Source organism: Corvus hawaiiensis, chromosome 1, assembly GCF_020740725.1.
Source record: "Corvus hawaiiensis isolate bCorHaw1 chromosome 1, bCorHaw1.pri.cur, whole genome shotgun sequence".
Lineage (NCBI taxonomy): Eukaryota > Metazoa > Chordata > Aves > Passeriformes > Corvidae > Corvus > Corvus hawaiiensis.
In genome coordinates, this window is record NC_063213.1 from 26,823,124 (window position 1) to 26,838,721 (window position 15,598).

Consider the following 15,598-nt stretch of genomic DNA (forward strand, 5'->3'; position numbering starts at 1 on the left):
GCACTGGTGGTTGCTGCCTTGGCTGTAAGCTATACTATCAGAAATGAATAAAGGTAGCCTGTATAAGTGTGACTGAAAGATCCTGACATGATCTGCAGACTCAGATGCGACCCACTCAGCAAGCTCAAGAGCCCCAGTTGTAAGTAATTTGAGCAGTGTTTTAATAACAGTTTAGAGAGTACTGTGTAAACTACCAAGGCTAAGAGGTAAAGAGCCAGGCTAAGAGGAAGCTAATTGTGCTTCTAGGTGTGAATAAAAGGAAGTAGAGGCTATGGCTAAGTGGCTCTCCTCCTAAGTACTGAGCTCAGTCAATAGCAATAAAGCTGTATCTGCTAGCAATCCTGAAAACGGTTCAGCAACCAAAGCATTTAAACTGTCTTAAAAGTAAAGGCCTCTTCAACCCAGGACTCCAACAGGAGGCTAGAACTGAGAGACTTCCGTGGAATAAGCTTGAAATTGCACGTTGACAACAGGGACCATGTCGCCTTTCAAATCCTCTCTTGACTAGTCCATGGTCAGTGCCATGGAGAGAGCAGGCCCATGGTGCCCCCACGCTCCCATTACTCCCACTGCCCACCTGAGGCATCCTCTGTGACACAATGCCCTCCCTCTGAGCCCACATAAGGGCCAGGGGCAAGAGCAATGAAAAATAGGGCACGTCCAGATTTCAAGCACCCAGAATGCAAGAAAATTAACACAAGAGAATCAGGACAGAGGAGCATCCTGTATACATTAGCTACTCTGCAAACTAATTATTGCTACGGTTTTCTTAATAGCTGGACAATGACAGCAGAGATGGAGAAAAAACCCCTGAACTTAAATGTTTATTGTCTACATTTAGACACAACAACTGAGGATTCTGCTGCCTTAATATAGACACATAGGGCCATCTTAGTTCCCTAATATATCTCAAGACATTCATACAGAGTAAACAGATATGACCCAGGATACAAGGGGTTGACCAGGCTGGCAGTCAGACCATTTAGGATCCTCATGGGCATGGAAATGGCACTCACATTCCAATCTCTATTTAGGCAACTAAATTCCCTGTAGTAACACTGACCAGAGAGAACATCAACGCAAGAGAACCATCTCACATTTTTCCCCACCTTCCAGCTGCTGATACCACAGAAGTAACGTTGTAGGCACACAAAATCAGCTCAAATCCACTACAGATCTTCTGTTTTAAAAGCATTGTCGCAAATGTCCGTGATCAAGGGATACAACAACTTTGAAGAAGCTTGCACTCTCTCCTGATTTAGGGACAGCTGATCTGCCTTGATGCTCAAGAGATGGATTACATTATTTCCTGGCTTTTTCTTCACAGTTCTTAACCATGATTCTGTGGCTCTGAGCAATGAATTCTGTCTCTTTCCATGAAGACAGTATACAACAAATACATACTGTAAAGCAGCTAAAAATGCTTTAGCTGAAAAAAACAAATCAAGTCCATTAGAGAAGTGTTTTTGCATTTGTCCTCTTTATCTTCCCTGTTCTTTAAAAAAACAAACAAACAAAGCAAAACAAAAAAACCACCACACATAAAACCTCACCCCACAGCTTCCTTAACATACACTTGAACACCAAAACAAGGAGAGATTAATAGAAAAGTTTCAATGTGCTCCTCAAAATATTTTTAGAATTTTGAAGTCCAATAGAATTATAGGGCTATAAATAATTTATATAATTTCTACAATTTTTTATTTCTTATTTAGAAATAAGAAATATCAAATATTGTCTTCTCCCCACAAACAGGATCACCTCTTTCCATATAATTACCTGTAGTTTCCAGCTGAAATTAATACTACTGGTAATGACAAGAAAAGAATCAACACACAGAAAAATATGTATTCACCTAAACTTGAAAACAAAACAAAGCAAAAAAAAAAAACAAAAAAAACCCCAAAAACCCCAAAAAACCACAAACCTACAAGATCACCTTTCAGTTGCTCAATCACATTACACTTCAAAGCTTTCCAAATATTGGAAGTTTTGGAGTCTGTCTCATGCCGAGGAGAAAAAAAATGCATAAGAAGGAAGAACATCGCTACATACTGTAAATCTGTAGGTGCAACTGTTACTTCCAAAGGAGACCATCACACAGAGGCAGCAGCTCCAGGGCTCCCGGGGCTTGCTGATTTCAGAAAAGGCCTCAGAGAAATGGGCAGGAGTACTTGCAATGAGCAGTTTCAAAAACAATGCAGGAGGTTTGGAAGGCATCTTGGAGAAGCTATTTTAACTTATAAGCTGCTAAGCTTACAAGGTCTGCAGCACCTTCCTAAATTTCACACTGAAGTTGCCTCTGTCCATAAGTTGGAATCTGAGAACAGTAATGTTTTTTGTTGGAGGCTATTGAAAGCTACTATTACATTTTAGACTTTTAATCCCAAAAATGTTTTTGCAAACATGCTAATTTTTTTAAAGACTCACACTTCAGTTGCTCAGCTGACATGAGCAGTCTGACATTCACTTTTATAATAGAGACTTTTTTCCTTGTGAGTTCTATTAAAAGCTTTAGATTTTACTTTTTTCAACTACCCCTGCTTGACAACATTTGGAAGCCACCCCATAAATCACTGTCAGAGGAGAGTTTTGTTACTAGAGTGCTTAAGCCTCTCCCCTGCAAAATGCTGCACGGAGTTGAAGTAGGACCCAGATTCTCAGAGGCCAAACTCACTTTGAAATTGAAGAGCGCCTAAATGTACTTAAAGCCTCTGGCCCTAAATCTCTATGAGGATTCTCCACTGACATTCTCCTATCACTGTCCAACCAGGCCAGGTAGAAACTCTCTACAAAAAGCTGTCCTGGTCTCCTGTCACCCAAAGACACTGGGAATCTAGAGGTGAGCTAAGAAAAATGCTTGCTTTGGGGCTATCCAGAAGTGTCTTGGTCTCTCCTGAGTCTTCCTGAGTCTCCCCTGAGTCTCAAATTATGCCAGGGAGATGACAAGGGAGGCCACCACCTACCCCTCTGTAAGCCCCTTCCATGAGCTCATCTGCTGGTGGTGACCTGGACCACTCTCACTGTCAAATGTGCCATGCATAGCTGGCCATTGTGGTTCAAGACTTGCTGCCATGAAAAGTCACTGCTTTCCAGTTACTGCATTTTAAGACAGTGTTTCCAGTTAACAGTTTGCATTTTTAGAAACAGAATCCAATCCCTTTTTTTTTTTCACAGTCCCTTTTCCTTTCCTATGTGGATATGAAGGAAGGGGAATTCTTGTCAACAGAAATTAAAACCTAGTCAATGACCAAGTGCATTGTGAACCAGCATTGTGCTTGTCTTGCTGAGATTTTTCGTTCATGTTGCAAATTGATTTTGAGATGACACTAACACTGGGTAACCTAACTTGGGCAGTTATGCAAGGCCCAGTCCTTACAAAGCTAAGTCCAAGAACAGTCAGTGGGAACTGAGGGCAATCAATACCTTTGGAGTGCTAATCCTATGAAATGTGCACTAAGCAGTTCCCCCTTCCCCAGATAAATGCAGAAGCTTCAAAACCAGCAAAATAAATCCCTGGTAAGGAGAGGGAAAAAAAGAAAAGAAAAAGAAAAAAAAAAAAAAAAAAAGAAAGGAGTGAGTTCCTGCTTTCAGCTAGTGCAATCTCTTTGAGATGAAGTGATTTACTGGAAAGAGAATCCTGCCAGGGCCATACATTCCTGTATATACAAATTTTTGGATCAGAGCCAAGTGAACTGTCACTGCTTTTTACTTAAGATAATTCTTCAGGTTTTGCTAATTAGGTACTAACAGTTCTTTCAGATGAGCTGTGAAACCCAGGGAAGAATATCAACAGTATGTTTTAAATCAAAGTGTTTACATCAGGAATGATTCATTTTTTCCATGAGGAATGACTTGTGGGACAGGCAGTCTTAGCACTGCCATAAATCTACACGAAAATTAAAATTGTGGAAGAGAATAACAAAGGCAAGTTGCTATCCCCATCTCCCCTGCCTCAGCCCCAACTCTAGAGATGGAATTTACATTAACAAGGGGCTCCAACTACCACTGGAATTAGTGTTTGAGAAATGCAGGATTTTAAATCCTTTTAAGAAACACTGTGATTAAGGTCAGTAACCCTGCTCTCCTCAACAAAGAAAAGGAACAACATATGAAGGCAAACTCCAGCATTTCTGTCATGTGTCCTAAAGCTTTTTTAAAGAAAAAAGTTTTTAAAAAGTTAAGCAAACAAAACCAACATCCCTCCCTTCCTTTGTGTGCTGTGTTTAAATAGTGGTTAAGAAATCCATAACAAAAAAGACAGAAAAGAAAAATTTCTGGTTTAGGCCTTTTTTTTTCCCTTTTATCTGTTGGAGGATAGAAGGCTGTGAGCTGAGCATGGGACTGCACTCACATTCTCAGTTGCTAAATGGTTGAGGGGCTCTCTGGCAGTGCAGAAGGGCCACCAACTCCAATAGCATGTTTCATCCCAGCTGTTTGAAAAGCTGGTTCACTTGAATCGCAACCATTATCCCCACCCACACTCTGCAGGAGAGCAAACTCCCCCTCAATGAGGGATTTATTCCACATTTATGGTAACTATTATTACCAACATTTACAACATCAGTCATTTTAATTAGAAAAAAAATTAAAACAAAAAAAATCCTGCAATGCACAAACAGACACATACATATTTACATGTAAAAATGCAAAGTACTCAAGTTGTTTCTAATAACTGCCCCTCATGGAAGGGACATGCCTTCCACACACAATTGAATTAAACACTCTTTTTCTTTTTTTTGTCATAAAAATATACAGATGTCCTTCTTCAAAAAAATTATTTTCCCTTTTCCTGTGTTACAGAAAGCCTGCCCACACTTTTAAATACAAAGTGGGTATAAATAGAAGCATGAATTAGGCATCTTGAAAAGTCTCTATTTTCCAACCACAGGGAAACTAAGAAATTACTGTGAGTGTTAACATATCTGACTATGTTGAATTAAAATGTTTTCCATCCATATGCCCAGCAAAACTTGGCAAGAAACTAAGAAAGGAAACAATAGACTCCCTGATTCTTTACCTGTTGCTACAGTGGGACTGATGCATATTTACATTATTCAGCCTTCTTCATATGGACCACTAAAAGTGTCAGTCTGAATACAGTCGCCACTTTGATGAAAGCATATCTTACATATATAAATGATACAACTACTATGAAAATTTCAGTAAGACTGTCTGGTTTCCTATAAATCTAACTAGACATTTGTCTTTTTAGTTGTCTCTCTGTATCACAGCTATTAAAGGTAAATAAAAGCATGATGGCTCTTTTTATGATGTTAATAGCTTGAGGGGCTTTATAAATCAGTGAATACAAATGTACTACTCATTACAGGAGAGGGAAGCAGGTCTGTCCATCTGATGCTTTCTGACTTAAATTTCTGCTTTAAGATCTTGTTGCTCATTTAAAATTAACTCATCTCCTGTTTCTCTACTGTTGTATGCTGGGTAACTTCTGGTGCTCTCTCAACTTCTGACATCAATGGTTTTCTAGTAGTCCACGCAGCCTGAATAGCTAGCATTAATTGTCACAATACCACAGAGCAGCATCATTAAACCTTGGCAACTCTTATCAAAAGGTGAATTTGGGAAAATAAAACAAAATAAACTCATTGCAAACCACTCAGACACATGCTGACTGACCAGATTTTTTTCTTCTGTCTGAACCTTCAGTAATTTCAATAACACTTTGAACAGGATTTAAGGGGTGAGCTGGCAGCTGGTCAGATGGTCAAAATGGCTATCTTCCCCACGAAATTCAGCATAAGGTTTGTTGTTTGTTTGAGGGTTGTTTTTGTCACACATTTCATTTCTCCCCAGCTGTACTGCCTACAAACAGAGAAGCTGTTTTGCTTCCCCAATAATACTTGTTTGTTTTGTTGGGGTTATTTTAAGCTAGATTTGGGCGTTTGTTAACCAGAAGCTAGGAATGGTGCCTCCAAGCCCCGAGGTAATAGTTGTATGCACTGCTGCTTGCAAGTGGCCGTTTGCAGTGCACGGTCATGCCTCTCTGGCACGAGTCTGCCGCTGGTGTGCTGAAGCACATCCTCCTCAACAGAGAGATGAGTAACTCCCCCAGAGGGTTTGAGCAGGTCTGTACGAGACAGCAGGAGAGGAGGCTGTACAAAAACTGACTACACTGAAAAAGAGCTCAAAAACTTAACTGCAAACTTTTTCCCTAAATACTGATCTAAACTATACAGACAACAAGTGTTCGTTTCCTCCATCCTTATTAACAATCAGGCTTTTTTTTTTTTTAAAGGAGGTTGGTGAGACTTAAGGTTGTGCAAGACATACTTTGATCTGCACCCTGATGAGTGAACATTCCCCTTTGCTGCTAGCCCAACTAATGAAGGGATAAAATTAGCTTTTATCCCTGGCACTTTCTTTAGCAAAAAAACATGCACTAATCAGCTGTCCTCACTAATCAGTCATCTGGCTAATGACCTTTTGCCTTAAAACACTAAAATTTCTGAATGATGTTTAAAAAAAAAGAAAACCAATGCAGACTTCTCTCTCTTTGTGGGTCTTAAGCCTATCATCTGGCATTGGAGACTGAAAGGTTAAATGGCAAATCTGTCTCCTGACTGGGTGATAAATCTATAATCAAAAGGCACAAGCCTTGACACCTCAAGATGTACTTCATTACTACACAACTAAATGATCTTTTTTCTCTTTTTTGGTAAACTAGAAACAGATGAAAAAAAAATTGCTTAACTCCTTCATACTTTGCCTGTGGAGAAATCCACTCCACATCTGTGTTCAAGTGTCAGTTAATTTCTTACTTTTTTATTAATGCCTGAGCAGGAATTCAGAAGTTGAAATCATTTGCCTTTTCCCTCCCCCTTACAACTTCAGGGAACTATAGCTGGGAAAGAAAATTGCAAAACCACTCCATCAGCCTGCATTCTCAAACACACTCATGAATGTCTAAAAAAGCCCTCCAAAACAAAACAAGAAGTCCCAAAGCACAAAAATAAGCCTTCCAATTCCCCAAATTCTCACTGTACAGGGCACAGTCCTTCCTCTTCTCAATAACATACTCTAACGTTATTTTAAAAGAGGGATTTTTAAGGCCCGTTTCATTTTCCTTCTCTGCTTTCTACAATGAGGCCCTTTTTCTTCACATATTAAGGAGGTGGAGCAAAACACAACCCTGGATGACTGAGGAGGATTAGCAACAGATGAGATGTCCTGTGGAAGTTGCTTTGCAGAGGCCTGCGATAATTTCTAGCTGCAGTGCAACTGCACCCTGGTTTTTAACTTCAGGAAACAAAGGATTGCATTTACCACAAACACCACTCCCTCCAGACAAAGCAGTTCTCCCTGGAGATGATGCAAAGTGACAAAATCACATTAAATTTGACAGCCTTCCAACTTCGCAGCCCCAAATAAACCAGCAATCAATACTCACGGTAATGAGGGTCCATGTAACCATTTCGGGGGTCCATGGTAAAGAGCGTCCCACGGTAAGGTACGGAAGGTTCGGGAAGGTGAGATATAGATCCATGGATCTCCTTCTTGATTAATGAGGCCCTTTCCTCACTCGACGTGGAAGGCTCTTCACTGATCTTGCCGAGGCCTTGCCCACCCTGCGGCTGCATTGTGATCGCGTTCCTTCTCTCTCTGTGATAGGTCTGCCCAGGACTTTCATCCTCTGCAAAAAAACGAGGGAGAAGAAAGAGAGAAGGGAAGAAAAAAGAGAGACACACACTTTTAGCCCATTTATAGAAAATACAATAAAGAAAAGTTCTCCCCCCGCTGCCCTCCTCCTCCCGGTGTAAGTTTGTGACAGGAGGTGCCTGTGTGGCTGTGAGGGATGGCCTGGGGATGCCTGCCCGTTCAGAGCTGGCAGCAGCGGAGCAGTAGATCACCGTCACCCATGCACTGATGATCCTACCAGCGGGGCTATCAATTGCGCAGGAACAGACAGAGGCTTGCTGTTTCCCTGCCTCTGGGACAAGAAGGCTGGGAGCTCCCTGATGGGGAGTCAAGAAATTATTTGTCACACAGAGGAGAAGATGAAGCCCACCAGCTGGGCCTAAATCACACCCAGCCACCCACCACAGCTCTGCAGCCCAGCTCCAGGTCCCTGGGGTTTGTCTGTGTGAGGGGCTGAAACCTCACAGGGAGGTCAGCAATGATCCAAGGCGGGCAAGAATAAAATGGGTTCAAGGGCTCAAGATACAGGACCAGCAGCATCAGACAGGCACAAGCAAGGCCACCTGCTCTGACAGTGTCACCATTTCGGCACCTGTGCAGGATTGTTGAGTACACTCCCCCTACCTCTTTTTCCCATATCCACACATACAAAGCCACAAACTCTTAATGAACAAGGGGGAATAAAAAGGGGAGCAGTGGGAATAATAATAACTAAGAGGGTCAAACCCCAGCCCTAGTTTGGAGTAAGCCTCTAGGTCTGTGGTACCACTTGTAAGGGGAAAAGAGCCTCCTGACCATGGCTCCACCCACCTTCTTTGCAGACAGCTCCAGGACTAGGTGCTAAAACAACCCTCTGCTCCCATATGAGCTTTAACCCCTAGGGACTACACACACCTTTCAAAAACTACACAAAATGGTTCTGTTCCTCAAAACCAAGATGCATGTTCCAAGGTACATTTCACACATGCCATGTGGCAGATGGGCGTTGTTAGGTATATCTCTAATGTAAATGCTCTCCTTCAGTTGCATTATTGGTTTAAAACAGAGATGATTCTCTAAACAAGCATGATTGATTGCTGGCTGTAATCCTTGGCCAACACCAATGCCCCGGGTACAGCCTTGTTCCATCAACCATGCTGCACATGCAAGTGTACGCCAATACATCTTGAAGGAGTACTGACAAAGACTTCATCTCAAAGTTTCTCTGCAGTTCTACAAGTACACAAGGAATCTCAAATTATTAAATGCTGGGCACAAAAATGGTAACTAGAAAAGGAAATGAAAACACCCTTAGGAAATAAAACTGAAGTGCTTTTAGTCTACAACCTACATGCAAGGAAGAATGATTGACACCAGCACCAAGATTGCACTTCAGTTGTCAGAGATTTGAGGTCAGGTCTAAGTTTTCACTTGTACCTTTCCCTGGTGTACTTGTTCACAGAGCACAAGCAGCAGCCAGCAATTCACCAGGTGACTACTTTCAGCAAGCCTGACACCAGCGTAACTTAACCTATATGCCTTTATACAAATTAGATTAGAAACAGGCTCCGTACATAGAGATATACGGCCATTATATGCATAAACTAGATATACCATTGCTTTGGATGAAATGCTCACCAGTTTTTTCCCTGCTCCCTCTCCTCCCAAGCAGCAACAACACAAAAACTCAGCAGCATAGCCTATTGAGCACTTAATTATTTTTCTATCTCCAAGTATTACAGCTACCAGGGTTTGCTGACTTATCAGCATCTTCCAGGGACGGAATTATTTTTACAGCCAGCAGTAATTCTACATACAGAGCTTTTCCAGGATTTGGGTCTGAGGAGAAAGAGTTAATGGAAATAGACAACAACATTACAGAGTTTAAACCCTTTGCCCTTTTCTACTTTTTATTAATATGCACAGGCACTGGTCCCTGCTCTGGATTAGCAGGGTTTAAGGTTTCAACTTTTTACACTGAAGCTGGTTTTAGTTAGAGAACTGCAAAATGCGGACTAAACCATTAAAACTTATATGAGGTTTTAGAAACCTGCTTGTATAAGTAAAAAAAACAACCAAAAAAAAAATCAAATATATATTTTCCATCAGGTTTCTCTTTAGCCAGAGTCTTTTATGTTAAATTTCAACCTAGAGTGAACTTTCACTGATGAAACGCAAACTCCTATAAAAATAGGGTCTTACACTCCATTTGAAATTCTGACAGACTCTTAAGTAGAGCAAGCTAACCAGTGCTACAACAGTTCGGAAAGAAGAAAGCTAGAGTGATTTGTGGGGCTGTATAATCATTCAGATGATCAGATAGGATTTCAGTTCTTTTACTCTTCCATATAAAGATAATATTTGTTAAACCTGCCATCCTGGGATACAACAAGAAGCTGACATCTGTCTGCAGGCTCCACTTTCATACTTTTCTTCTCAAAACATGCACGTGTCATGAATCCAGGTACTAGTGACTGTTATGGAAAAGGCTGATTTTTCAAATTGCTGAATGAAATTCAAAACCTACTTTCAGTAACTTAGAAACTAAAGGAAAAATATGGTTTAATAAGCTTTTCCCTTTTTAGGTTACTTGAGAAAAAAAAAAAACAAAAAACTATTTTTCCTTCTGCATCAACGATCTCTCTCCCCATTATGAAGTTATTGACATGTGCCATTACAAGTCAAAAGTTTCAGTATGTTTTCTGCCACACAAAAATTGCCCCAGAAGAATTTAACTAAACATGATGGCATTTTTACAATAATAACAAGGCTTATTCATCAGCCAAACAGCTTGCTAAGCATTTACTTCACACCACTGGGTTGCTTTTGATAGGGGGCAGATGAGAAATTTGACAGCACCCACGCTCCAGGACACTAAGAGCCAAGCAGTTTGCAGGAGCTCCCCTGGCGCCAAGCGGGAAACTCTTGCAGTAACGCTGCCGACTCTCACGGCAGGCGAGCCACTCCAGTGTGCCAAAAGGGGAAAGCTGTCTAATCTTGTTCTGGTTCAACTGAATTGTTCAATAAAGTTTCAAGAGTAAGTGCGGGCAAGGCGCGCCAGGCCAAATTATTGACAGAAACACACTGTCCACCATGGCAACAAGTGAGATTCTAAAGCAAAAATGTAAGCAAACAACCCACTTCTCCAGCAGCATCTGCCAAAGGGGTTTTACAGCCAAATAAGTGAAAACTGTTCTGTTACTGCTCTGCTCACGTTTTACAAGTGGCCAGCTTTAGGGTCAAAAGAAACATCTGATTTATTAAAATGTTGCAGAGAGACAAACGCCAAAGCGAAAGATGAAGTTGGTGGCAGCCCACCAACTCCAGTATAATTCCTCCCACCCTTTGCCAGTGTAAGAGTGAAGGGTTAAATAAGAAAAGAAAAAAGTTTTCATGCCCAAGAGCAATCTGCATAAGCTTCTCTTTCTTCACATACACCCTTACTCTGACTTAACAAGCCAATAGCCAGATACATGCGTTAGAAGTGCCCAGTCTTGAATGATCACATTAATCCAGGATTTTCACATCCACTGAGAAATACCTGATTTAATCCTGCTATTTTGATCAGAAGCAATTTTTATTAGAAGTGCTGAGCACCTCACTTAATGGAGCACCTCTCACTTAATCAAAAAGCTTTCTCAAAAAACTCACACTGGACAGCATGCCTGAATAAACACACTTTCAATTGCACAGCTAATTTACTCAGAAAGTTTAAAAAATCAGCACAAGCCAAAGCCTAATGCAAAAATCCATTAAACTTTCTCTACCTGTTGAACTTTTTTGCCTTTTTTTATCATGGACCAAGACAAAATAGAAGCTATTTTACTTTAAACCACCTAAAGTCAGCAACTGAAAAAAAGTTGAAATCTATTGATAGAGCACATTAAAAGTCAATGCCAGCACACTTCAGAGACACCCCTGCTTAAACAAGACAACACCAGCACAGTTAAATCTCTTTATATATTAAGTTTCATCACCATATTTCTGCTTGCAACTTCCAGAGAGCATTACTATCTCATGAGAGATCTGACAACACACCTCAGCTGGGTAAGAGGAAAAAAAAGATACTTACAACTCAGTCCAAGAGACCCTGGCTGATGCTCCCTCTAAGCTCTTCTCTTCTCTTGACCAAAATTCTCTGGCTACCAGGACATGGGCATTCCTCCCTCTTTTCCTCTCTCTCCCTTCTCCCCCCCATCCCTACCCCATCTCCCTCCCTCTCTCTCAGAGGCAGTGCTTCTCCCATTAGAGGAATTAAAAGTGGTTGGTGCCATGCTAAATTTAACAAGCTCATTAGTATTCTTCCTGTGTGCTTCCTAGTGAACTCTCCCTATTCAAGCGGCTCTCTCTAGCTGAGGGGTCAGGCGGCTAATCATTAAATCAAACTAATGTCACCCTATCACAATCAGCCTAAGAGAAGGAGGGTTTATTATTTCAGTTTATGCTAAATAAACGGTTTTACAAATGCTCTCCAAGCAAGGTCAACAGCAGCTTCAATTACAAGACAAACTTAACAAGAGTTGCTATAAACCAAGTGCTCCATATTGACCTAAGCACAAGCTCAGCTCTGCATATTGCCACTAGCAGGATTGTACAGGAATGCATATTGTAAAATAAAGGAAAGGGTAATCTTTTCTTTGCCAGAATTTGTGACTGCACAGAGACTGCTCATTCACCTCTCCCCAACCAGATTGCTGCTCAGCTCAATTCACCCCACACAAAGGCTGAAGACCAGACCTCAATGGACCGAGTGAAACATGTTCAAAACTAGGCTCTCTATTGTGACTGAATTTCTTAACATCTTTTCAAAAAGCGGAGAATGCCTTGAGGCTAAAGGAAGAAACAGGCTAATGGTGAATTGGGAATACTGAGCAAATTTCAGAGCCCTTTCCTCCTAGCTTTTGAGGTTGAAAGCAAGCTCTTTCCTTTCAAGTTTCAAAGTCCTTTTTCCTCCCGCAGTGTCACAGAAGGATTTGAAAAGAAGGTAATTGTGCTCACAGTCCCCCTGATCAGAGCTTACGTCCTATTTCTGGTATTTCAGAATACTTCTTGCAATAATGGTGCATATAGCTCAATCCCTTAACCGTCCTGCACTCTGCAATTGCTCATTAAATGAACAATTGCTGGTATAAAATGCCTTTTATGTTCAAGGTCTGGATATAAGATAAGCATTCTAGTACTCTAAATTTGGTTTACTAAGGAAACTCTCCATCATTAAATTACAAAACTGAAGTCAGAATATCAGTCTTTCCCAGAAAAGTAGCATTTTAGGTGCTGTGAGCCAGAAGGAAGGGGGAAGGTGGAATGTAAAAAAGATTGACTACTTAGATTCTTAACAGAACAGATACCTAAGTAAGAAAGCAATTTCCTTGCCATTTAAGAAAGTCTAAGTTTTTGACACCTGATATTTTCTTCCTTGAAATGATGCAATAGAGCAGTCGCCAGGTTCATTAGGACACGCGTACCTGCACCTTCCTGCATACACAGGCTTTTCACTACTCTCTGACCACCTTAAGAGCAAAGTAGGAGGAAATAGATCTGTAGGATTGTGCCTGCTTTTAAAAACAGCATATATTGTAAGAGAAATTTTGTTTTGGGTGAGTATGGTAGTTTAAATTGGACACCCTTGGTCCCAAGTTTGTTATTTTCTGGCATTTGGACCAACTGCACAAGAAGCGCTCTGGAAACACTAACACGAATATGAAGAACAATGCTCATAATTAGTTTTAAAAATAGACATCAATCACACAAGAGGCTAAAAAATCTGTTAGATAACAATACTGTACTCGCTTTATTTGCAATGCTTAAGCATACCTTATACAAGGCTACTGTGCTTATAAATAAAGTACATTATCTGAGCTTACCACTGAAAATGTATAGTTTTCTATTCCCACATACAATGGATTTTTAGCTTAGTTATTTTTCCATTATTCTATGTATAGTATTTTCCAATAACTGATTTGCAACCTTTGGAATATGAATACACAGCTCTTCTGTGGTTTTGTTTGTTTGTTTTGAAAAACATCTTACATTCTTTTGTTGTCAGCTTTAGCTTTCACTGGAAGAAAAGGGATTTATTAATGAAAGAGAGAGGTGACCCAATCCCTACAATACCTACCTAATACTCCATGCACACTCCTTTATTTTCCGCAAATGAGACATACATTCATTTTTGCTGCATCTACTGCACAGCTTGGTTCAGTTCCTTTTTTTGACAGTACAGAGGAGGACAGAACACAGAGCATCGATACAGTGCCTATGCCTTTGGAAACAGAACCTGATCATGCATTCCTCTGGGTCAATGGCAGAGTTCCCACTGATCTGGACAAGACAAAACTGGGCCTGAACAAAGTCCACACCGCTCCAACACTAAACCAGCAATGCATTGCTATCAGGAGAACATCACTCGCAGCCTTTTCCAACTGTGTGCCTAACTCTTCCCCAAGACTGATGGGGAACCCGAGAATGACATGAAGCAGCTTAAAAAACTCAGGCAAACTTTTTCAGACCCCTAAATCAGAGAGAGCCTTGTTAGTAGCAATGTCTTTATCTCAATTTTTTGATTATCCAGATGAATTTACAGTGTTTGTTGCCTCCCCAACCACTCCCAACTAAAACCAACTGGCTGAAGCTAAACAGACATATAGGAAATTATGTAAAATAAAAGCACCTTTAAAATTTCACACAAGCAAACACCTACTGTATTTAACTGAGAGTCTGCATCTACAAATCCCTGCATCAGATCTATAGGGAAATGCTAAAAATCTCATATAAGCTGAAAAATCCTACTTAGGAAACACAAGAGGTAGCTGTGTCCACAGCTACCTACACACAAAGGCAGAGTACTGTGGAAACTTCCTTGTCAGTCCCAGGACTCAGCCTCAGACGGCAGACAAAGAGGGCAGGCGGCAGGGCTGGGCTGCCTTACACATGATCCTGCATCTTGCTGATCATGCAGGACATGTGGAAAAAAAGGGAGTAACATTTGGATATACACCTGAAGTTACTGACCTGACACTTGAGCCATCCCACTGTCTTCAATGACTTCGGAACAAGCTGTGGAAGTTGCTTGCTGTGAACCAGATTCCCGCAGTATCCTGTTGGGCAAGTTTGCCTTGAGCTGCCCAGCTGAACCACCAACTAGCCAAGACGTGGAGCTTGAACCCCTGCAATGCCCAGCCGCAGCCCCAGCCTGCAGGGCTGAGAGTCTCTGGGAAGCTAATGGAGGGACTAATTCTCAGCAACTGCAAGGTCAGCCTCCAAAGAAGTGGGAGCCTCACTTCTGAACAAGCCCTCTCCCAGCCCCTTTCCACACAGGCTTTAAAATAACAAAAACAAACAATTTAAATCAAAACAGCTGAAAACCATTTTCTCCCTTCCCAAGTTCAGGGCTACATGTTTCTCCCATGGCAGACAGTGGATTATTGCAATGATACTTAACACCACTGGCGAGTGCAGCCCCCAACACTCTGGTTTAGGTGTTAGTGACGACATTGACTGTGGCAGGAGAAACACTAAATCCTGCATCTAGGTACCGAGCAGGTGGCAAGATTTTAAGTTTACCTTTATGGGGCCTACAAGGCCCAAATTTTGCTTGCTTTACTCACACTGAAATCCTGGGGATTCAGTGAAACTACTTGTGCAAGTAGAGCAAGAGGAATTCATGTCTAGCATCAGAAATGCTCCAACCATTGGGCACAAATAGTCTGTCTGGAAAATGCACTGAAGATGTTGGTAAGCACGTGGAAATGCTGTATCATTAGCTTGATGAGAAAGGGGCTCTTAGTAGTACAAGTGCTTTGTAGTTCCAGTGGACAAGAAAAAGAAAGCCATAATGCATAAGCAGAAGACATCTGGAGGTAGAATTAATTGGCAAAATTAACATGTTTTTTAAATTTGCAGAACTAGAAGGTAGTCAAAAGCATTTCCCTTTCTTGGTATAATAAATTTTATGTTTTGA

The 15,598-nt window shown here is 41.1% G+C and overlaps 1 protein-coding gene across 6 annotated transcripts in view; it reads right to left on the bottom strand.

Moving 5' to 3' along the window:
* GLI3 (GLI family zinc finger 3) overlaps positions 1-15,598 on the bottom strand; it is a 209,192-nt gene that overhangs the window by 134,250 nt on the left and 59,344 nt on the right. For 5 of the 6 annotated variants that reach the window (XM_048297423.1, XM_048297432.1, XM_048297441.1 and 2 more), the window contains one exon: positions 7,412-7,654. In XM_048297423.1, coding sequence (XP_048153380.1) covers positions 7,412-7,654 — 243 coding nt within the window. Of the gene's footprint in view, positions 1-7,411; positions 7,655-11,710; positions 11,800-15,598 lie in introns of those variants that run through there. The other variant, XM_048297465.1, reaches the window with a different exon arrangement.